At 43.7% G+C, this 23,081-nt stretch overlaps 1 protein-coding gene across 5 annotated transcripts in view; it reads right to left on the minus strand.

Annotated features, from left to right (window-relative positions):
* Positions 1 to 23,081, minus strand: part of ANKRD6 (ankyrin repeat domain 6) — a 96,432-nt gene that overhangs the window by 2,701 nt on the left and 70,650 nt on the right. The window contains exons 1-14 of one of the 5 annotated variants that reach the window (XM_051613476.1): positions 22,133 to 22,162; positions 19,427 to 19,766; positions 13,935 to 14,033; positions 13,176 to 13,274; positions 9,642 to 9,740; positions 8,502 to 8,600; positions 6,919 to 7,017; positions 6,603 to 6,680; positions 5,713 to 5,817; positions 5,345 to 5,482; positions 4,853 to 4,972; positions 2,629 to 2,781; positions 1,962 to 2,075; positions 169 to 496 (exon numbers count right to left, since the gene is read on the minus strand). In XM_051613476.1, the coding sequence (XP_051469436.1) occupies positions 169 to 496; positions 1,962 to 2,075; positions 2,629 to 2,781; positions 4,853 to 4,972; positions 5,345 to 5,482; positions 5,713 to 5,817; positions 6,603 to 6,680; positions 6,919 to 7,017; positions 8,502 to 8,600; positions 9,642 to 9,740; positions 13,176 to 13,274; positions 13,935 to 14,033; positions 19,427 to 19,720 (1,825 nt within the window). In that variant the 5' untranslated portion in view covers positions 19,721 to 19,766; positions 22,133 to 22,162. Of the gene's footprint in view, positions 1 to 168; positions 497 to 1,961; positions 2,076 to 2,628; positions 2,782 to 4,795; positions 4,973 to 5,344; positions 5,483 to 5,712; positions 5,818 to 6,602; positions 6,681 to 6,918; positions 7,018 to 8,501; positions 8,601 to 9,641; positions 9,741 to 13,175; positions 13,275 to 13,934; positions 14,034 to 19,426; positions 19,767 to 22,132; positions 22,232 to 23,081 lie in introns of those variants that run through there. The other 4 variants (XM_051613475.1, XM_051613477.1, XM_051613478.1 and 1 more) reach the window with 4 other exon arrangements.

The following is a 23,081-nucleotide window of genomic DNA, read 5'->3' on the forward strand; positions in this document are numbered from 1 at the left end:
AACCATGATTACAATATTCCCAGTGGCTGCCTTGAAGTATATTCTAATCCCAAGACATTACGCGTATGCAGGGGGGAAAGCACACAGCCCAAATTAGTATCTGTGGTATTAATACAAGTATCCCAGCGTTAATTAGCTTGCCTTTGAATGAGTATAACATCTAAGTACCTGACACACCATCTTGCTGAACGCAAAAATGTTGCCCAAAGCTCTGTTCTGGCATTTGGACTCTGCTCCTTCCCCCGTCGTCCGAGAGGCTATTTGGGAGCGCGATGTAGGAATGCTGGTGGGAGCCCTCTGGCTGCAGTGCAGGCTGGGTGGCTTTGCAGTCCTTGGCACTGTGGGGGTTGTTCTCAGTATCCAGGGTCTCTGTGAGAGACTCACAAGTGGACAAAGTTGATTTTGGTCTCGATGACCTGGAGTCTCCAGAAAGCTTGAGCTCCAGATTCTGAATCTTCAACATGCACCAAGTCTTCAGCTCATCAACCAAGGACGTCTATGAGAAAGAGATTGAATTAGATGATCCTATGATGAGATCCTATGGTTCCCAGGCTGCTGAAAACATGTGGCAGGGACAAAGAGAAGCAAGCCTGGGATGTGTGGGCTTAGACTCTCTTTACAGATATGTGTGCTGCCACTGGGAATATTTAAAGGACTGCAAATCAGAAAAGATTAAGAATTATGCATTAGCTAATGAAAGGCTACCCTTTAGTCCAACCTACCACCTCTTAGAATTGAATGTGCTACTTCAAATGCAACTCTTAAGTCCTCTAATCAAAGCTGACTTTGTTTACCCATACAGTCCAACGGTACTTTCTAAGTACAAGGAACATCACATGCAGTTAAAGCTGCCATTTTTTAAGAGTGAAATTCAAATTAAGGAACCTCTGGGACACAGCTTTATACCATTACCAACCTCTTCTCCTCTGTCCGCTCAGTGATAAAGTCGAATCTGCCACTAAATGATAAATTACAAAGGTGCTCAATAAGCATCAGTCATGGAGGCATTTGCCCGTAATAACTTAAAATATCAGTAGCTCTTTTACCCCCTTGTTTAAATTACATGAATTTAGGTCAGGCCCTTCCAAGCACATGGATGTTTAGTCCCTGTATTTCATAAAGCCAAAGTCAATCTGCCAAAGTCAGAGGGAACAACCGCAGCCTTTTAATACATGGACAAAATAACCTATCAGAAAGAGAAGGGAGAGATTCCCAGGGCACACAACCAAGAAGATGAGAAGTAAAAGGAGTAACACAGATCTTGGCCTTTGTTACTATTTGCAGATGTTCCTGCAGATTTCCTTTAGTGAAGCAAAAGCTGAAAGGAGAACTGTTAAAAACTTAGCAGGTGGAATTTTTGCAAAGCACTGTGTTAGAAAAAAGGTATTTTGTTACAGATCCCACACTTTGGACCCACCAAATTAAATTACAACAGTGGGACTGGATTTCACATTCCCCATTTCTAATGCAGAAGTGTTATGAATTTGGGTTAGAGATTAAGGGGGTGGGTAGGAACAATTTGGTCTTTGAAGCTCTTTTGTCTGTTTCAACAGACAAGATAAATCTCGAACCTCTTCACAGAAAGGGTAATTAAAAACTGGAATAGGCTGCCCAGGAGGTGGTTGAATCACCATCCCTGGAGGTGTTTAAAAGGCGTGTAGATGTGGTGCTTAGGAACATGGTTTAAGCATGGGACTTGGTAGAGTTAGGTTGATGGTTGGCTGAGTTAGGTTGATGGCTGGTAGAGTTAGGTTACGGTTGGTAGAGTTAGGTTACGGTTGGTAGAGTTAGGTTACGGTTGGTAGAGTTAGGTTACGGTTGGTAGAGTTAGGTTATGGTCGGGCTCGATGATCTTGAAGGTCTCTTCCAACCAGAACGATTCTGTGATACTCTGCCTGCTGGAACTGAACTCTTGGACTGATCCATCTGAGCTACCAGGCAGTAGGTGTTTGCAGCCCTACCTGCCGTTTCTCCCCCTCGTTTTTCTCCAGCTCAGCATGCTGTTGCAGGCGGTGCAGGCACTCTGCTCTCTCTGCAGACAGCCGCTCAGCCATCAGCTTGTCCAAAACACGGAGCTGCAGAAAAAAACCCCCACACTTTAGCTGAGATGATCATGGTAAAAACCAAACAAAACCCCCACCTGTGAACCTTGTCAAAGCACAGTCTGTCTCTCAGCCTTCATTTCTAGGAATGCTGCCAACCACAAAAATATCAATTCATATCAATAACAATTACATTAAAAATTAAAAAATAATTTAGAGGATCTTCAATCTCAGTGCAAACAGAATTCAGCAAGAGGGATTTTTACAATTATGAACTGACCATCTGTAGGACTGCCTTCTGGCTTTAAGTTTCCCTCTTAGGGCCTCAAGCAATTTAGATTCATTGTCTAAAGCAGCACCTGAAGCCACTTAACACATTACATGTGTTTTTCTCAAGTCCCTGGTTTGCAACATTAGATCCCTGTGGAATGTCACAGTTTCCTGATCTTAAATATTAGATTTCAGGTTCGTTTTTACAACACAAGAAGCAATAAAAGCATCCTGACAATGAAAATATTCAGTAAGCATAGGACAGGTTTCTAAGAGTCATGTGGGTCTATATATGACCTCAGGGTCATACTCTTACTTGATGCTGAGTTTTGCTTTCCATCTGGCCCAGCTTAACATTCATCTTATCTTGTACTGTTCCGAACTCAGCTTTTATCTCTTCCACTGTTGCCTCCAACTGATTCTCCAGTTTATTTATCAGGGGCTCACAACGACATCCATTTATTGGTGCCTGAAAGGAAGTAATACATTTACTTGCTACAACCCTCTGTCCTCGCAGTGCACTTGGAACATGATTGCAGCCTCCTTGAGTCTGTCTGGGGCTCTCTTGTACCATGTTCTGTATTTCACCCTCCAGGTAACATCTTACAGTAGCTCAGCCAACAGGCTAGTAGCTGGAAAAGCACAGAGTAGGGGAAAGGACTGATCTGATTTATGTGGACACATCCTAACAAACAGCAGTGCTGACTTTGCTGGGGCTACAAGCAGCAATGAGCTCAGATCACACATGCCATGGCACTCTGTGCCCTGTGAGATACACCACATTTCAGATTGATACCTTGTGTCTTGAAGCTGTAATTCTGAATTGTACAAAAAAAACATCTGAGGATGTGTGTGGTTTTGTGTGTATCTGTTTTTTAACTTAATGCAGATAATCTGCTCTTTTTTGTACTGTTTGGCAAGGTCTCACTGTTGTTGGTGTCTACCTTCACCCTGCTGGCATGCAGCTGACCCTTACCTGCTGAGCACACCCGATGCCTTCCTTTGACATGACAAAGGCTCCTCTGCAAGGGGATCTGCACTGACAACATTTAAATGGTCACAAAAAACTCCCTTAAGTGAGGACAATCCTCATCAGCTTCCTCTGCAGTCCACAGGCAGAAATTGTCTCCTTCAGGGGGGTGAGTGAGGAGCGTGAAATGGCTGCTCTGAATCGGTCTGCAGAGGAACCTCCCTCTCTCCTTTGGCCCTGCAGCACCATTGCACAAACTGGGGGTTACTCCCTTGGCAGGGAAGGTGGGTGGCTCGTGGAGCACTAGAGAACACTTCAGAAATACATTTACTTAAGAAATCGTTTGCTCTTCAGGGCCTGAGGGCATCCAAGTTGACAGACAAGCAAAAAAAAGAAGGGGAGAGAGGAGTGTCGTGTATTTCAGGAAATACCATGACAGTCTAGCTCTATTAAACTAATCTTTGTAACTATATTACATTTGTACATGAATCCTGTCTGTTCTCTGCATCTTTCTTCCTCCCCCCCAAGTCCTTCCAACTGGCCCACCCTCCTACCATCAGATCCTTGGGGCAGGGAGATATTTTTTTTAACATATGAAAGGCCCTCCATCCTCCTGATGCCTGCTATTAGGATAATCCCCTAGTGCCCCTGTCTAAAAATTTCCTGAGCTTTACACAGATGTTGGAAAACATGGACAGTAAAACCTTTGAAGTCTGACTTGAGTGATCTTCAGAATCTGCTGAATTTCTTATCTACATCAAGGGACTGAGCAGAGCTGGTGGATGGAGGTGAGAAGCTAAGGAAATGAAGGACTGACCTCCCAGAGGTACAGGAGGGCAGTATTAAGAAAACAACAATACAGACGTTTACAGTGTCTCCAGGGTAATCTGCTGATTGTTTTCATGCTTTTATATAAATGTGTACTGGTAAATACTTGCATAAGAAAATGAGTAAAATATCAGCCTCTAAACTGGAATAAACGCACATGAGCTGGTAACTCTGTTTACTTGTGAACCAATTTCTGTACAGCTCCTGCCTCCAGTCATCCTTGAATCCCCAAAGACATGTTGCAAATAAACAGGAAGAATTGAACCAAATCTATCAAGCGTTCTCAGGAACTTGGTTTAGGTAGTAAGCTTCAGTGCTCACACACTGCTCTCACTAATTTTCCTTGGAAAAGCTCTTTGCATTTCCTGTCAGAAATCTTCATATTTCAAGGTGTATCTTCAGTGTCATTTCCAATCACTGTTCACACCTTATCTCCAAAAAGGGAATACTCTCTGGACCAAAACTAGTTAATGTGTCTTCTTTAACATGCACAAAAGCAGCTTCTTGCCTGCCAGACCTCAGCCAAAATGCAGCTGAACAAGGAGAAGGAACACAAATCCAGAGGCATGACTTCATACCCCTGAGAGAGCACTTAATCATGTGCAGCTCCCACCCGTGAGCTACCTGCCCCAGCCGCAGGTGCTGCTCCCTGTGCCTCCCCCCAGCAGGGCAGCAGCCAGCTCACCTGCATCACCTTCCCATCCTTCCCCCGGTAGAGCGTGTAGAGCTGGTAGGCTCGGACCTGGTGGGGCGGGGGCGGGGAGGGGCAGTGGTGTTTGCTCCGGCGCTTCGCCGCGTTCTGCTGGGGCTGCGGCAGCGTCTGCTGATCCGCTGGGGAGATGGGGTCCGAGAGGGCTGACACCTGCACGAAGCACACACAATGTTTTCCCCTCCTTACGAGCCCCCCGGTAAAACTGCTCCTGGTGGGAACGGGACAAATCCGTTGTGACAGAGCACAGGGAAAACCGGATTAAAACACTGATCCAGCTGCAGTGGCTGGGCACAACCTTACCGTGTCAGCACGATAATGAGATTTCTGCACAAACCTGGTTTGTGTGACCCTCCAGAGCAGAACGTACCCACCAGAAACGGGTTTTGTCTGAAGACTACCTCTGCTTCATGAGCAGGGTGGGCCTGGTGCCCTGACAGCCCCTCAGCGACATGCCAAGGGGATACCTGTACTATTGCTCAACAGCTATCGCTCCTCTCACTTCTCTTTTAAACCTACTGATACCTTTTCCTTCGGCTTTTTCTTTTTGCTCTTCTTCCCCTTGGGGTCTGGTGAGGTTGACCGGGGCTCATCCTTCGGATCACTCTTCCTCTGTGGCGGCTGGTCACTGCTCGGTGTGTCGTCAGCAGCTGAGACACTGCCCTGCTTGAAGCAAAGACAAGGAGTTCAGAGCCGCTGCAGTGATGGGGAAAAGGTGCCTCTTCTGCCGTCTCCCAGTTTTAAGCCATTCTTTAAGCAGCAAAGTACATCAGACTGCCTCAGACAGCTGCTGTGGTTACGCACAAGCAACAGTTCCAAATAGGTTTAGTCCTGATGGGTTTTATTTATGCTCCCTCCTCACAGCAGTTGCAGCAGGTAATGCTGGGCTGTACCTTGCTCTGTACCACTTCATCCCGTGGCACCGACTGAGCTCGCCTTTCCTCCTTCAGCCTCTCTCTTTTCTTCCTCAGGCTTCTTCCACGATTAAAGCGTGAGACCTGAAGGCAGACCACACTGTTACTCAGTGACGTCGTGCTCTCTCCTACCACAGAAGCCAAGCAACAGAGCAGACCTTTTTCAGCTCTATCGGAAAGGCAATGGATAAAGGAGAGCGCACTGCCAGATGCATACAGATGGGCCAAGCAATGTCAGTGTTTATAGCCGTGAGAACACACCACCACTGAAGTCCCCTTGCTGTCCCCTGGAGGGGTGAGAACCTCCTGTGTCCTTGGGCCTGTTGCCAAGCCAAGCCCTTCTCACGCAGAGGTGACAACGAGGAGCAGGACAGGATCACACCTGGTCTCAGAATACAAAGCCCTCCCACGTGCCTTCTGGCTTGAAGAGCATTGTAGCACACACACAGCAGCAGAGTATGAACAGGATATTTTGTCCCCATTTCAAAGAACCTTCCAGTGAAAGCAAGCACCTTGGGGATGTCTGAGGCAGTCAGCAGAGGGACACAACCTGGGACCTTCTGGGTACAGGGCAGCTTTCTAACCCCTGGGCCACCACAGGAAAAAGTGCCTCTGGCTGCTCCACCATCTACCAGTCAGGAGAACCAGGACCTCTGCCAATGCTAAATGCTGAGGCTTACTCTGCATACCTTGTGAGGCTTGGGGCTGAAAGGCTCCATGTCAGTAGACCTGAGGCCAGCACACAATGCCAGCAGAAACAGAGGCACCTTTCCCAGCAGAATGTTATGGACCAGGAGTCGTGGCCTCTCAAGGTTAACTGGCCTCAGCTCCATGTGTATGTGTGTGTTAGGGAGAGATTTGTAACGTACCTGCGATGCTTTTGTGAGAAGAAGTGCAACCTCAGGGTTATTGTGCTGCCTGGCAACTTCTAGAGGGGTCTGACCTGCCTGAGAGGAAAAAGTAAATGGCATTTCCTTCAAAACACAAGCTGCTGGAAATGTGGAATTTTTCCACCCAATGTTAGTGTATATACTCTTGTGTACAAGAGTAAAGTGACTAACTGCTTTTATTTACCCAGATTTAATTCAATTCTAACACCCAAATATTTTCTACCAACACTATAAAGAGTATTGAAGGGAGTCTGCCTAAATGCAAAACACCAAAGAAACTCCACATCCTGCTTACATTGTTGACAACAGATGCATCAGCCCCTGCCTCCAGCAACAGCTTAACCACCTTCCTGTGATTCAGAGCAGCAGCTACGTGGAGTGCAGTATCCCCTGCCTGCAAGTTAGAAAGCAGAAAACAAGTGTGTAACACAAGTCCCTTGCAGAAATCACACAGAAAGGATGCTCAGAGGTGAAAAGGCCTACACTTACTGATGGAACAACTAAGCTTAAATAAGACCTGATCAATAACAAAAAGTTGGGAGGAAGGAGACAGGAAGGGGCAAGGAGCCACCTCAACCTGGTTTTGAGAAACACGGCTGGGGTGCTGGTGGTGTGGTTTGACTCAGCCAAGTGACACATGACACAGCTTGCTGGCAGACTAGCTCTACTGCCAGCAAATGGATATGACACCTGAGGCCAAAACCAGTTTTCCCACCACAACCTTCCTTTTTTAATTTTTTTTTTTCTTTTTTTTACAGTCTTGATTGCTTGGTGGGCAGGTGGCCACGTATCACGTTACTCAGAAATGATCAGGAAAGTACCACCAGCAAGATGGTTGGTGTTCTCTTTATGAGCTTCCTCAAGAAAAATAGGTTTTGGACCAAAGCCAGAGGTGATCCAGGTCCAGCACTAACACACTGCCCTGCCCTTGTCCTGGTGCAGTGAGGTGGAGACAGCTGTGATCAGATTCAGGCACTGGCAGCTGTTCAAGGGAGACCAAACACGTGTATCTACTGCCCTCCTCTCCCCTTTGCCTTGCATTTTGCCTTCAGAAAATTAAATCTCCAGAATAGTGGGAAACTACCACCTGTTGCTAACTTGGATGAGGCATATTCATAAATAAAATCATTATATGTGCAAATATGGAACAACTCACAGTAGTACTGGGGAATGAAGAAAAAGGGTTGTCCTTCTGGGACAGGTTCACATCAGTTAGTATTAATATTCAGTAGCTCATTTTGTAAGTTAAAAAACTCATTTCCAAATAAAATTACATAGTAAATTTAGCATGCTGAAACCCATTTTGTTTGCTGTAATATCTCATATCTAAGAAACAAGATTAAATGTACAGATCAGAAAACATCTTAATGATCCTCACGTACACAAGGAAAATTTCCCAGGAACAGAAGACAGTGTGGTTAAGCACCACATAATCTGTTTATTTAGCAGATTTAACATATTCCAATATACTAAATCCACTCCTTTCTACCACCCAACTAGGATATAGTTGCAAAGGAAAATGAGCCCCCAGAAACGACCGAGACTCTCACCCAGTCCTATTCTGGACAGAACTGGTAAGGACCCAGGATTGCCAACTCCTAGCCCTATTACTACGCCTGTCCCAACCCCCCTTTATATACCAACATGCAATTGCAGAACCAGTATAAATAGGCAATGCTTTAAAGAAATGATGCAAAAGTGATGGCAAAATAATAAACCACTGATACGCCATTGTTTTCAGGCTACTCTTAAAAGCTCAGGCATTTGGTGGCACAGTTAAACACAGAGTAAAGCAGGATTACTTGGGTAGGAATCCCTCTTCCCAACAACCAGCCATATGCCAAGGGTGCAGAGTCACAATGAGGTTCATGCACTGACCTGGTTCTTTTCATGGACAGAACAGAAAGCACTGAGCAGCACCCTAATGATGGGCAAGTGATTATAACGAGCAGCCACATGCAGACAGGTATCTCCTGCCTGCAAACAGAAACAAAGCTCTGAGCATGTAATCGCAGTAAGGAAGCTTGCACTTGTCATGATGTTCAGGGATGAAATAATCCTATTAAACCAAAAGGAGCAGTAAATGCCACACATCTCCACTTAACAGCAACGCTGTCTTCTCTGCAGTACAAAAACTACTACCATGGGTGGGAGGGTTTAGCAAGAGCTGAGGTCAGGCAAGGTGGGTGTACAAATTCTTTAACCACTGATGGGAAATACCAGAATTATAAAGTGCTGCTTTACTGCACTCCAAAAACTGATTTACATTTTTACATTAAATCTATTCTTCTGACCCAGACCCATGTGGTTTAAACCTCACTTGGTGTCACACATCATGGAGAAAAGAGGTGGAGTGGGGGCCAGAGCAGCACCCCCCCCAAGGGGTGGCACATGCACAGCTGGGACTGGAAGCAGAGCCCCACAGGTTTCCATTTCTGTGTGTCTCTGTCCACCTTGCTATCAAGTAGGGAGAAAAACATCTGGCTTCCTTTTGTAGTTGTTTGTTGTTTTTTTTTTTTCCTTTGTCATACCAGATGCATTATAAAATACAAGGAAAGCTGTTTGAAATTGAAGTCACCTTGACTCTACCTCATTTGGCAGACCAACACACAGTGTATATTATCTGTCTCAGTAATGGCTGGTCTGCAGACTTTCACCACCCTGGCATAAAACCTGTTCAGGATTTCCATCTTTTGGAGAGAGCCCTCCTGCAGAACTGCATGACAGTATATGAGTCAGGCCACCAGGGCCACAAAAAACAGTAAAGGACCAGCTGCAACCCCAAACCTCCCTTCTGCTCCTTCCATCCCCACTGAAGAGATGGGTACAAGCAGTGTGTTGCCCAGTCCTATCCAAAGCATTCCTGCAGCCAACATATACAGTGGTTTGTTACATGTTTTTTCAGTAGCATTTATAATAAAAGTCACAGCTAAAAGCATTTCTGAGTCTTTCTACAAGTTAAAAAAATATATCTAAAACAAAGGCACACAAAATGAACTCATTCTTTTCAAAACTCACATTATTTTTAAGGTCTGCTCGAGATCCTCCAAGTAACAAAACACGAGTACTCTGGGAATGGCTGTTCTGGCAAGCCAGGTGAAGAGGTGTGTTACCTGCCTTAGAGAAATACAAGAAAATACAAAAGCCATATTTAGAAATTGGACATATGCATTAAAAAATTAAATCTCACAGATCTTCCCATAAGAAGATCCACCCAAGGGTGAGAAACCATCACTGCTATTTTCCCAGATATATGAGCTGAATGAACCAAAGGAACAAAACACCCTCTCCATGCTGGAAATTATTTATCTGGGATATAGTCAAGGCAGAAATTGGACAGTATAACAACACTTGCATTGCTCAAGTCTGTTTGCAGGAAGCAAAAACTCTAGAAACTGTCTGGTTCATTAATATCTAACAGCACTATCAAGTATTTAACATAAAGAAATTATAATTCTTGTGTTGCACGTTTCCCCCCCTCCACACACACACACACACAAAGAAACAGGCTGCCATGGCACAGCATCTCTGCAGAGCCAGTCACCACTGCTGCAGGGTGTCAGGCAGAGGAGGGCCACAACAATTTCTGTTTCCTTACTAACATAACACAAACCAGCTCCAAGTCTGGCTGGCTCTGTAGGTGCTCCCACAGGGCAGGATGCAGATTTTAGGCTATGGGAAGCTTCATTGCTCAGAGAGCATGACAGCCTCCAGGCAAGATGAGAGGGGGGAAAAATAAGCCACTCAAACCCCAGAGAATGGCATGCTAAGGTTCCTGAAAGAAGCAAGCATGCCATTTTTTACAGAGAGAGCTCAAAAAAAGAGTTTATCTGTATATTCTCTTTTTAAAACTGTGAAGGATTTTCTTGGTCTGACAAGTTTTTTTCTGGCAGCGCTTGGATTTTGCTGGCCTGAAAATGTGTGGGGGTTTTGGCTTTTGGGAGCTAGCAATGAAATCAGCTCAGGTAAAAAGGTTTCACATGCTTACTAGGCTGCCTGTTCACTTTGATTATATCCTTTAATTTGTCCCCTGTGCTTTCAAGACAGAGATCAAAGCTGCAGTGTTTGAATTACAAAAGGTCAACTCATAGGTGGTGGTCTTAGGTCTTCAGTTCCATGTTACAGACTATTTCAGGCCTGAATTAAGTTTCCAAGCTGTGGCAGACACAAGCATTCTCTTTCTTGACTAAACTGCATTTAAGAGGTTTTTTCCCCTCCTGGTTTTATCTCTGAACAGCCTCTGCAATGTCCTTATCATTTGCTGTTTGGACGGTTGGCCCTGGTGGGAAGGAAGAGAGGTCCTGTGCAGTAAGTGATGGATGAGAATGTCAATGCTCAGAGAAGTCATGATGCTGGTGCCTGGGGTCAGGGGTCACAGAGCAGGCTCATCTAGCTCATCTCCCACAGGGTGATAAACCTGTCACCAGCTTCTGTGAGAGAGTGGATGTGAGTTGTACTGATCTGACAATCCACTGAATCTTCACTGAAATGTACAGTCTGATGGAGGATCTAAAAAGAAAGGCTACAACCCATCTCATGGGATGATCTATCATAGCAGAAGAGTTTTTATTAAGCCAACTTGATCAAAAATTAACTGCATCTCCAGGGTGATTCCTGCATGGGATTGTTGTGTTTCACTTAATAAATAAGTAATCTTCAGCTGCATTGCTCTTTTATATACAACTGTGCTCAAGATGCTGTGCAGTGAGAGGTGCATCTCTACAAGCATTCCCCAAGCAGTCCCAGGAGTTATTAACCAGGAGCTACAGAAAATACAGAGTAAAATCCCTCCTGACTTAGCAGGGTTGGGCAAATCCATGAGCCTGTACCTATCCCATCCAGCCAAAATCACACAACAGCCAAGGTGTAAGACAACAGCCCATAAGGTGCTCCTGCACATGGTTCTCAGCCCTGTCTACCAGAAAAGCTGTCAGAAAGATTATGCCTTGTCATCAGTAACATAAATAGTTGAGAGACCAGAGAAACCATTTGGAGATTAAGGAGACTCAAGCTCTTTGTTTTTCTTGAAATCAAAAGGGGTGAAAAAGCCTATTTGTGTGTGCAAGCATGCACAATTCCCGTGTTTTTCAGGAGCTCCTGAGAAAAGATCCTGTCCATTAAAAAACACCCAAGCAGCAGAATGCAAAGGGAGGGGATTGTATGGGTAAGACATCAAAGACCAGGGCAGGAGCTGCAGTATTAAAATCTGCCAGTCACATTTCAGACATCAGCCTCGCTGTGCTACTCTGTAGACATGCTTTCCAAGAGAGGTTGTCTCCAGTTGACATACACTTTATTCTAAGCTAAATCTGCTAACACCCTGAGGCATCCAAGCATGTAAGGCAACCAGACTTGCATCTTAGGCCCATCCATACCTTTGTACAGAAATATAAGTATATACATAGACAAGCATTTCCAGGATAGGAGTTTAATGGTTCAAGCATGGGAAGTTGTCTAAAGTCTCTTTGATACAAATCTAGGTGAATATGACAGCAAAAATAATTACAGAAAGTAGAAACTGAAAGTTGGAACAAAATAAAAGGAGGAATACACACAAAATATTATCAAAGATGATGAAATTACAGAGCACAAAGTGACCATGACTGCACAAACACATGCATACATACCACATATCTACATGTGTACCTACAGAAACACTGCCTTTTCACCAAAAATTTTGGACTCATCAGTTGCCTCCCTTCTTCCCTTTCTTTGCTAGCCCCTTTCAGCTGTCATTTTAGAAACACGTTTACCAAAAAATGCCCTGAGATCCCAAACAGCCATCACAAATCCCTCTCGCCTGTAACGAAGGAGATGGTCCCAGCCACGTGATCTGACTGATCCATCGGCACCAGGGTCCAAGCCCTGGCTCAGCCCACAGCACAGGCTGCTGCCATCCTTTCCTAGGCTATTTCATTAACTTTTGAATTAGTCACTTGAAGACAAGCCTCCCACAGACATTACTATTAGAGTGGAACTAAAACCCCCTGCTTTGTTGTTCTTTCCTCTAAACTGCTCTCCAGGTATAATAAATATGAAAAGGAAGATAATCCAGGTTCATGACAAGATTTTGTTAAGAGCCTACACTCCTGCATTAGGAATAACTTTCTAACAAAAGACACACTATTTTTTCCCCACTGTGGCTTACATTCACTTGGCTGCTTAAGTTCTGGGGAAAAAATGGATTTTGAATGCCATTATCCCATTAGTACAATTCATTTTCATTTCAAATTTCACCAATCACAAAGAATCTGCTCAGTATAAATTAGAGCACCATGGAGATTTCCACAGGAATTGCAGTGTTTCTCAGCTGTAATTAATGTATCATTCAATGTGCTATTGAGTTCCTTCTGCATCAGCTGTCAAAATCTGCATTTCCTAATGCCTGTGGAGAAACCATCCAGGCATAATAAATGCAAAAGAAGAAGATAAAACAAATCCCACCAGGAGCTGGTCCCTCACCCACTGAGAAATGCCATGGCCAGAAATCCCCAGTGATGAGAATCAACCACCTTACAGGAGAACAGAAAGCTCCTCCTGCATGGGCCTCACCTTGTTCTTGGCAAGAACGTTGGCTCCAGCTTTAACGAGCACTTTGGCAGACTGACTGAATCCATGCCAACAAGCTTCATGAAGAGCAGTGTTCCCATCCTGAAGAGCACACACACAAGAGCAGAAGGTTAGTGCACTGTGCCCACATACAGAGCAGTATTACATTCAGAACTCAGCAGCTGCACCCCCCACTTGCTCAGTTAAAAAATAAAACATTTTCCTTTCCTACTAGCTTATTTTCTATTTTATTTTTACCAGAGGCAGATGTACACCTGACTAAAACATAAAATAACTTCCACTGACACTTTATGTACTTTAGTCTCTCTCATGTTTATATTTTCTTTCTTCCCACATCTCCTAGAAAGCAGAGAACAGCACTAAAGTTGCTGTTTGGATCTTGGAATTAGTTGTTTCCTCCCAAACTAAATTTACAGTCTGGGATTCTCAGCTTCAGGGATAACCAAGGGAAAGTGCAGTGTTTTGCATAGGGCAGAGTACGGTTGTACATTTCTTTAATTCCTCTCTTACTGAGCTGAGACCAGACTCTTAAATCAAAAACCATCAGCCGGATATAAAAAAAAACCTAACTCAGTACTTTGTATTAGAGACAGTACAGCTTTTTTTTCCAATTTAACTGTTCCAATTACTTTCAAAGCATCATATACTTACTTGTGATTATAAACCATAACTCTCTCTGAGACCTTAATATTACTGGCTGGCAAGCCTGTTATCCCACAGGGCTCTGCTTTTGCCTGTTACCTTGTCTTGTCTGTCCAAAGCACAGCCCTCTTGAATCAGAGCTGCTATAACATCAGTGTTCCCTACAACAGCAGCCCGGTGCAACGCTGTCTGATCACCCTGCAAAAAAAAACCAAATTTGTGATTGGTACCATTCCCGCCTCATTTTGACCCAAAGCAAACGCATTATCACACACAAGGGCTGCATCTTCAACACACCGACTGTTTACATCCCAGCTGCCTTTGCAAACAGCTCCCATAAACAACTCTAATTAAAGTCTCCAAGATTAATGAAGATATTGAAAGCATCAGAGAGCTAAAACCAACTGATCCTAGAAGTATTCAAGTCATCACAAGCCCATATACAGCGCTGAAGCGTTCTAAAAATCTGGTAGTGTTAGAAGGCAGCGAATCTAACGTATTTGGCACTAGGTATCTAACAATCAACAGTGTCTGTAGGGGACTAAAGGGAATTACAGGCTCTTGTAATTCATCGTTGTGATCCTCCAGTACTTACACTAACTGGATGAAGCCTCTCCTGTTTTGGCTCTGATTGCTCCATCAGCCCTGCTTAGGATAAGGAGCATGAGATGAGATCAGTCTCTTCAGCACCTCTCATGAATTTACTAATTAGAGGCACTTATTTATGATGAGGACCACAACTGCAAGACCATCAACTTAAGTCCACTCAGGCAACTGAGTGATCTTGAGGTCCAAATGACTTCCATTTACCATTGACTTGCCACATAGCAGCAACAAGCAAGTTTCTTACATCAGTTTATTTCATTTATGGCCAAGTTTCCAAAAGAAATTAAGCTGATGTGGTCAGTCTTGTCTGACTGCCCATCTAATCTCCCCTCTAACAACTGTTGTGCTAATTTGCTAAGCTAGGGAGGCCAAGATTAATTTTCTGCAAGCCTTCCAGAAACTGAAGACTAGGGAGATGCAAACTACTGACCCAGTCCATCAGGGGTTACCTACATATTTTTGTGTGCACGTTGGTGACACTGTGATAAAAGAGGGGGAACAGGAGGATTTATGCAGCAGTATGTAGGGATGTAAGACACTGACTGATGGGAAAATGAGCTGCAACAGCTCCACTGCTGCCACAAAAACTGGTCTTGGCTTTCCTTTGAAGTTGCTTTGAACCCACAATGCTGAAGCACAGACTGAGTCCAGACACAAAGACTAGCTTCAAAGCTGCACACAGCCTTTTTGGGGGATGAATAAACAGAGTGGGAATTCAATCCACTTCTGCTTATCTAGATAACAGTCACCAAAAACACACACAGAGCAGAGATATGGGGTGTATCTTGAAGCAAAAAAAAAGCTTGCAGAGGAAGCTTGTCCTAAATAGATGCAAAATTTCTCTGTTACAAATTTTTATCAGGTAATACTACATCATATCAAGTACAAAAACTAGAAGACTTTTTGTATTTTCTGTCCTACAGTCTACAAGTCTTTAGATAACTGGATAATTTTAATAATTTGTTCTCAAAGGCAATTAGCAGCTGACTTAAAAATTGCTCTTAGTGGGGTTGTTTTGTGCTAATGACAGCAAAATATTTATTAATCCATAAGTGAAAAATGAGCATTGCCAACCACAACCTGTCAGTAACTCCTGTTATGCCAACTGCCTCCACCAGTAAGTCATTATATTGGTATAAACCATTAAGGTGATTTTTAAAAATTGTGTTGAGGGTTGGTTTTTTCTCATTTGCAAACTATGTTTTGTCTTTAGAGGTCACACATTATTCCTTGTGTTCTTGTCTCTACTAAGACTGGAAATGTATTTTAAGAGATTTTGAGCAAAGACAGTAATGGTTCCAGGAACAGAGACTTGGAGACAAACATGAAATATTGGAAAATTGACAGCACTGCAAGTTCGGAGTTATTCTTAATTTAAAGATAACAAAAACTTTATGGAAAACGTCTGAAATATACCATCTCACAAGTGCAAGTTTCAGGTAGTTTCCAGTAACTATTATTGCACAGAAATCTGGTCCCTAACAGGCCAGGGAAGAAATTAACACCCTCTGTTGCACGTGCATGGTACCGATGACTGGCACAGCTACTCCAGCTGCAGCAATGGGTCATGTGGACAGTGCAAAGGTCACTTTATCTGACTACCACGAAGTGGAAAGTAATCTGTCAGCCTCTCACCCCCAACTGGTATTGTTGCACCAACAAAACTATGGAACGTATGATAATAAAGACTAAAAGAAAATGACATCTGCCATTGTGATGGATGGAGCTTTAACAATGAATGGCTGGTTCCTACTTCTTTACAGTCTGGAAAATTGATTGTTGAGAAGACCAAATTGGGAGCAGGAGTGCATTGTATTAGATTTAGTTTGCAATTAAGGATCTTCTTGCTGGGCCAGTTTAAAACACAGCTGTTCTTGTCATTAACCCAACCCCATCACAGTAATTGCAGCAAGGTCAAAGGCCGTTCAGCTTTTTGGGGTTTGTAGATATATGACAGCTACTTCTAATGGCTCCTCAGTTAAACTAAAAACAAACACTTTTGGGAAGAAGGAAGCATATCTGACTGCTGCAGGAGCAGGTGTCTCTTGGAGAGCCTGGCCGAAGTGCTGGGGGGCCATTGGCTGTGGCTGCAGAGTGGCCCTGGGATGGTTTCAGCCATGCCCAGGCTTTGTTCTGTACTATCTTCTTGTCCCCAAAATGGAAACCTGGGTAGGTGAAGTGACACAAGTCCTGCAGATGGCAGGAACCTCCTGCCCAAGGTGTGGGCTTTGGTGCTGACACCCTCCCTACACAAGCATGGGGAGAGACAAGTATCTTAGAGTAAGGTCCAACCATCACCCTGACCAGGTAAATAAACACCTCACCCATGTAACAGAGTGTCAAAGGACATCTCAAACCTGCTTCACCTGGACTGAGGCACCTCCCAATGAGCAGATGGCAGGTATCAATGTCCTGGTGAAGGTCCTTACTCCCCCCAGGCCGATCAGCCAGCAGGGCAGGACCTGACTGACTGTCCCTTTGGGTCTCAGCACACACATTAGCCTTAAACTGCTTAAGGTGCTGCGGAAGCTGAACCACCAGGCTCTGGTGGCCTCTGTGTGAGTCACTGAGTGACCCAGTCGCAGATGCTGTAGCTCTTCTATAAATAACACTGCTGCACAGCTGTGGTTCTAACCTGCCCTGCCTCCCCATTAGCAGAGGAGCAAACCCCATTCTTGCCTCTTAGGGAGCCAGAGAAAAACAGACGAGTTATATTTTTTTCACAGCATGAATTTTCAGACAGTGTAATCACCTACTCATGTATTTCTCTATTAGCTGCTAAAATAACTGTCTCTGAAAGCACTCACCAGAGTTATGCCTTTAGCAAGGCATTTAGAGGCTGTTCCAGAGGCTCAGAAATTGCACCAGTAAATGCCTATTAACTGCCCAGACTATTATATTGGGCATAACTCATGATCCAATTTGTAAGTGATTTATGCCTTAGGAACAGACCACAGATGAGCAGCAATGAAGAGAGATAGCCCCAGTGCTGCCTCACGCAAATGTGACCTTGGCAGAAACAAGAGACTCTGCCTACATGCAGACATGGGCCCAAAACTGAAAATACACTTAGGTGCTTAAGTGAGGCTCAGCAGAAGTAAAGCACTTAAGTCTGTAACAGCGTGTCTTAAATCCCCTTCCTCAGCTGCTGCCTAGCCCTGAAAGCAACTCCAACTTGGTTGTTTCCATCTCAGCGCCCCAGACGTCTCAGTTCGCACGCTGCCATGTGGCACTGCAGCCACAGTGGCACTGAGGAGGTCACTGTGCAAACACACACCCAGTCCTGCCACAGCCTCTAACACAGGTGTCTCCCCTTCCACACACTTGCTGGAAGAAGCTCCATGTGAGACTGGAATGGGAGCCTGCCCCCCAGGTGCAGAGGATAAGGAATTGCACACCCTGCCTGGTCTACCTGTAACGGGGCTACTGCACAGCAAGGACCAGCACCAGCAGGTATGTTTCCAAAGGGTGAAACCATGCTCTTTACAGAGCTTGAATGCCTGCTTTCAGGAGAGGGCTACATGCTGGGAATCCTGAAGAAAGGCAGATATCTAAATCTTGATCTTCTTCATGGATTTTGGCACAAAACACTTTGGTATTTGCAATTATCTCCTCAAATTTCTTCATTTCCTGACTAAGTTAAAGCAGTGGAGGCAACCACTAGGACCAGGCACCTAGGAACTGGATAGGCATGTATTTTACATCTGAAGTTCACCCCAAGGGAAGGGAAACAACATACGCAACTCACAAAAGAGATCAGGTAGATGTTAGTACTTCTGCCAGCTCTCCTGCCTCTGTCATGGTACAGGACTAGCATAGAGTTACCAGAGCCTCTATTACAAACTCTCGTGCCCAAATGCAATGAGATTTGGTTTACACTAGTTTGTAGTACATACCACGTTTTCCTTTCTCTGATTAAAAAAAAATATTATAACTACTATATTTTGTTTTCTTGCACACTCCTACTCTCCAGGGTGCCCATCAGTTGTAGGATTTCCTTTAAAACCCCTCTACAGTGTCACACTTTGCCTCTTCACTGTCCTTCCATGTTTGCAGAAGTCACCAAACAAACTGTCTTGCTACAGAATTGCACCAAAATAAGCAGTCAAAACTCCTGCTTTCAAGTGCTGGGCAGAATTTGCAACGTCTTATACTATGAAATCAAACCACTAAATTCACAGTAGAAAGTTCAAAATATTTAAAAGTTAGAATATAGCCAAGTGTTAAACACTCTCATGGATATCCTGAAGCAGCTGTACACAAAGGCAACTGAATGTGCCCTAGTGTTTTGCAGTGTAACTGTGCTGCTCTCCTCCTCCTCTGCTAAAGAAAGGCAGTCATTGGGATACACAGTAAGAAGAGCTTCACTCTGAACATTAAGTGATGATGCATGACCAGCAGAAGTGACCAAGGCATGAAAAAATAATCATGGACAAAAAAAATTACAGCTTAAAATTAGGGTGATATGGAGTACAGGAATAAGCCATTTTGCATGTTTACATTCACCTAGAAATCCTAATGAACCCTGGGTTATTTTTCCATTTGAAATTTATTTTCTGCTTATAGAATCACAGAGTATGCTGAGTTGGACTGGACCCATCAGGATCATTGGGTCCAACTCCTGTAGGGCACTCCAAGAATCACACCATGTGCCCCAGCCTCCCTGGGGAGCTCGTTCCAGGGCTTGACCACCCTCTGGGTGAAAAACCTTTTCCTGATATCCTACCTAAACCTCCCCTGATTCAGGGAAGCTTTGGTACCTTGGGCCTCTGTTTTAAATGTTTTTAACTGGTTTTCCCAGCTAGATTTTCAGAGAGCAGATACAGGGCAGGAAACTTGATGCAGAGCCCCCAGCGCAAAGCCCACCATGCAGCCATGCACCGCAGAAGAGCTGGGTCATGCCAGGCCACCAGGCCAAGGTTGCACAGCATGCAGCCATGGGAGACATCAAGCTCAAGGCAGGGTTGAGGCACAAGAGTTCTAACCTCCTTCTCTCTTTCTGATCTTCTAGGTTCCTTCCTAGCCTTTCTCTTCTGGTTTCTCTTATCTTTTTCGTCCTTGATTTCCTTCACCGGCACAACTTTCTCCTTGACTATTTCTGAGGTGTGTGCTGTATGGATACTCATTGACCATTCAGAGATGGCATTGGGATCCCAGTAAGAGTTTGCGGTATTGGCAGGGAGAAGGAAAGAGTTAGTTCCTGGGGTGGCATACTCTACAGAGCTGGACTCCACCGGTTGAAATTCATAATAATCCCACTCCAGGCCACTGGAGGTCATTCTTCAGCTAATTCTTATGGCTCTTACTGAGTTTTAAAGAATGTATCTGTGGAACATGAAGTCAGTGGTTTAATGTCTCCACAACATTTAGCAACTTTCTGCTTATCATGTGGCCAATGGAAAGTTAGATCATTAGTTCAAGAGAGTCAACTCCAAAATAAAACGTGTTTAGGTTTCTCTTGTTATTTAGAAAAATAAAATATAGGTCATATTTTTAGAATTTGGGAGATTTTTTGGTGTTATCAAAACAGTGCCACAGACAAAAAGCAACTAAGTAATTTACTTTTCAATCGAATATGACACTACCCACTCTCATGAGCAATTAATCTCTGAACCTAAATCTGTATTTCCTGAAAAACAGCAATGAAACATACAGATGTTAATCAAACCTTGGTATTGGATGCCTTCACCGCCAAATAAGCACCCAGTAAAAGTGACAGAAGGCACAACCAATAGATTGAGATCACATGTATTAAAAGAGAAAACAAACATATTCTGTGGGGCATAAATAAAGTGTAAAAATTAATCACACAAGGATAAACCAGAAACAGAGAACCTTCTCTGAAGACCTATGTAAAAGGAAAGCAGAAATATTTCAGTTAATACCACAAGCAAAAATTTTCTCTTGGAGTTTTAGCCTTCTGCCTTCTCTGAGACAAATCCAAACACACCCTCTGACACTCAGCAACTCACGAGACTCACCTCAACCCCAACCAAGCGACTAGCACTAAATACAGAGCCAAAATCAAAACACATTTTAAAGAAACAGTATTGGTGAATCAAGCATGCATCAATTTTGTTCAGATTAGTCACCACATTTAGAAGCGGTCTCCAGTTGCCATAAACAAAGCCCCTGAGAAGCTTGCAAGGCAAGTGAAGTAAGTCTTCTACAGGATGAGTATTTCTACAATGCAAGACCCTTGACTAAACTGCAATGATGCTAAACACCGATTTACAGTTTTTCCATGATGACTATCATGTTTACACATAGACAGCCTAGACTCCATTACCAGAGGATTAAAAACACCCCAGACCTCCCCAAAAAACAGTTTTCACTGAAAACCAATTTGAGCAAATCAGTGGAAGCTCTTGCATTCTTACAGCAACTTGCACTTCTCAGAAAAACAGACTGAACTTGTAAAGTACCCGAAATTTCAGCTTAAATACCTGATGAATCATTTTTGCTAGAAGAAGTCAAAAAACATACTCAGGATACATCTGCATAAACTGATATTCCCATCACTCTCGCAGATCTGCTCCATTTCACAGATGGGCAGAGTGAAAAAATAAAGAGTGCAGGAAGCAGAGTTTCTTCCTAGAAAAACAAGTTTCCCAGCAGAAAGCTGGTTGCACCAGCACTCCAGTCCTGCACTTGACAGACAGACTGACTGCACATCTCACAGGGAAGCAGCTGCTCATGTGAAGGAAACCAGTTTTTCCATTTCTATAGATATTCAAGACCCTCTAGATGTAACAAATCCCTAAGACTATTTTCAGAAGGCACCTAGACATTCCCGGTGTCCTTTTAATAGTCCTCTAACCTCCTTTGGACCTCTACACCCCTTCAAGAATCTACACCTTATTTATTGAGGGGGGAGCAAAAGCAACTTGTTCCAGTGCCCTATCAGAAGTTAGCAACAAATCTGCAGAAGTCATGGTTATTCAACTGCTGTTGCACATTTCAGTCTACACCTTTGTTCATCACAGTGAGGTAACTAAAACCATGTTACCAGTCACTCCAACGCACCTTAAAGGCTGGTCTAAGATTAGAACTACTTCTGTGGAAACCCAAGAAATTCCAATCACGTATATTAATGAAGGAAAACAAACTACCCTTTGCTGAATTAAAAGCTAGTTCCATTGTGCTGATGCTTCACCACACAACAGCCTCACAGATGTGACCACCCCCACAGCGAGCACAGCTGCCAACAGGATGGTTTCCCTGCAATGCCCCAAAGGGCTCCAGGCAGCTGCTCCATACTCTATCTGCTCCAGCATGTGCCTACACAAAAAGCATCTCCCACTTCAGAGAAAGGTTACAACGCATTGTGTGCCCTACCTGACGTCCTCCAGTGGGTTCCCACAAAGTACAACGAACTCTTACTTCATTTCTACACCAAGTGGCAGACAGCAACTCTCATGGCTACTCACAGCCACCCGACACAACCAGTGCTCTTATAAAGCTTTGCAGTTTTGAGTGAGAGGACCAAGCTATTTGTTGAAAACCACCACATTTCACATTGCCTCCCATGCAGTTTTGCATCTCCAAATTAGGGGTTACATCTCCAAATTAGAAAACAGAGAGACATATTTTGGTTTCATTTAATCCTACTTCAAAGAAGTAAAGGTCTACTGCTTTTTGCAAATAACATTTTCCCCTCCAACCCAAGCAAGAAGGCTGTATCTACTTACATCATCCTGAATATCCAAGTCACAACCTGCCTTCAACAAAACCTGGACAACGTGGAGATGACCCTTGTGGGCAGCAAGATGCAGGGGAGTCCGGCCATGCTGTGAATGAGAAGAGAGTAAGAATACCTTAAAATAAATTTTAATGCATGGCAGCTGACCAGAATTTTATCTGCTTTTCCTCATTATTTTTTTCGTATCCTGCTCTCTGAAACCTGCAATAGTGGTAAGTGACACATATTAGTGTACCAACAGCTTTACCTCAGTTTTGTGTATGCTGAAAACTCCTCCCACCTCTTCTGCAATATTTCAGTTTATCCTGCTGATACTATACAAAAAGGAGATTATATTCACATAAGGATACGTCCTTGCAAATTTGGCTTTGTGTTCATGACTAAGGAGAATTCATGACCCTTTTGTTTCAGTTCCTTTGGAGCACTGAACTGACAACTGCTTTCAACTTCACTCTGTGCAACGAAGTTGCAATAGTGGGGTAATTAATATATTGTCATCAGTACCACCTTTGCAATAGAAATAAGAATAACTGGGCTGTTGTGTGTGATGGACACCCCCCTTAAAAAGGAATGGAACACTTGTAGTCACTCCAAGTGACTTCATGTATATGACAACTGACCTCATTTTGCCAAAGATCTGTCAGGTTTTTTTCAGACAATACTATTTTTAAACATTACCGAGCTCTAATCCACATGAAAGGAAGAATATAAATAGTCATGAGAAATTCAATCTATAGTGTAATCGAGGATGGTTCCCCAACAAAGGATAGAAATGCTTTAATTAGTGAGATGGATACATGATGTAAGGCTTTAGGAGAAAAAACAACAAAGATTGAAATTTGTCAGTGAAATTAATTTAAGAAAAACCAAAACAGCTCCCCAACAAATGGGCTCTAAAATTCTCAGTGAAATGACAAGTAAAAACCAGTAGTTACTTG

This window comes from Apus apus, chromosome 3, assembly GCF_020740795.1.
Source record: "Apus apus isolate bApuApu2 chromosome 3, bApuApu2.pri.cur, whole genome shotgun sequence".
NCBI lineage: Eukaryota > Metazoa > Chordata > Aves > Apodiformes > Apodidae > Apus > Apus apus.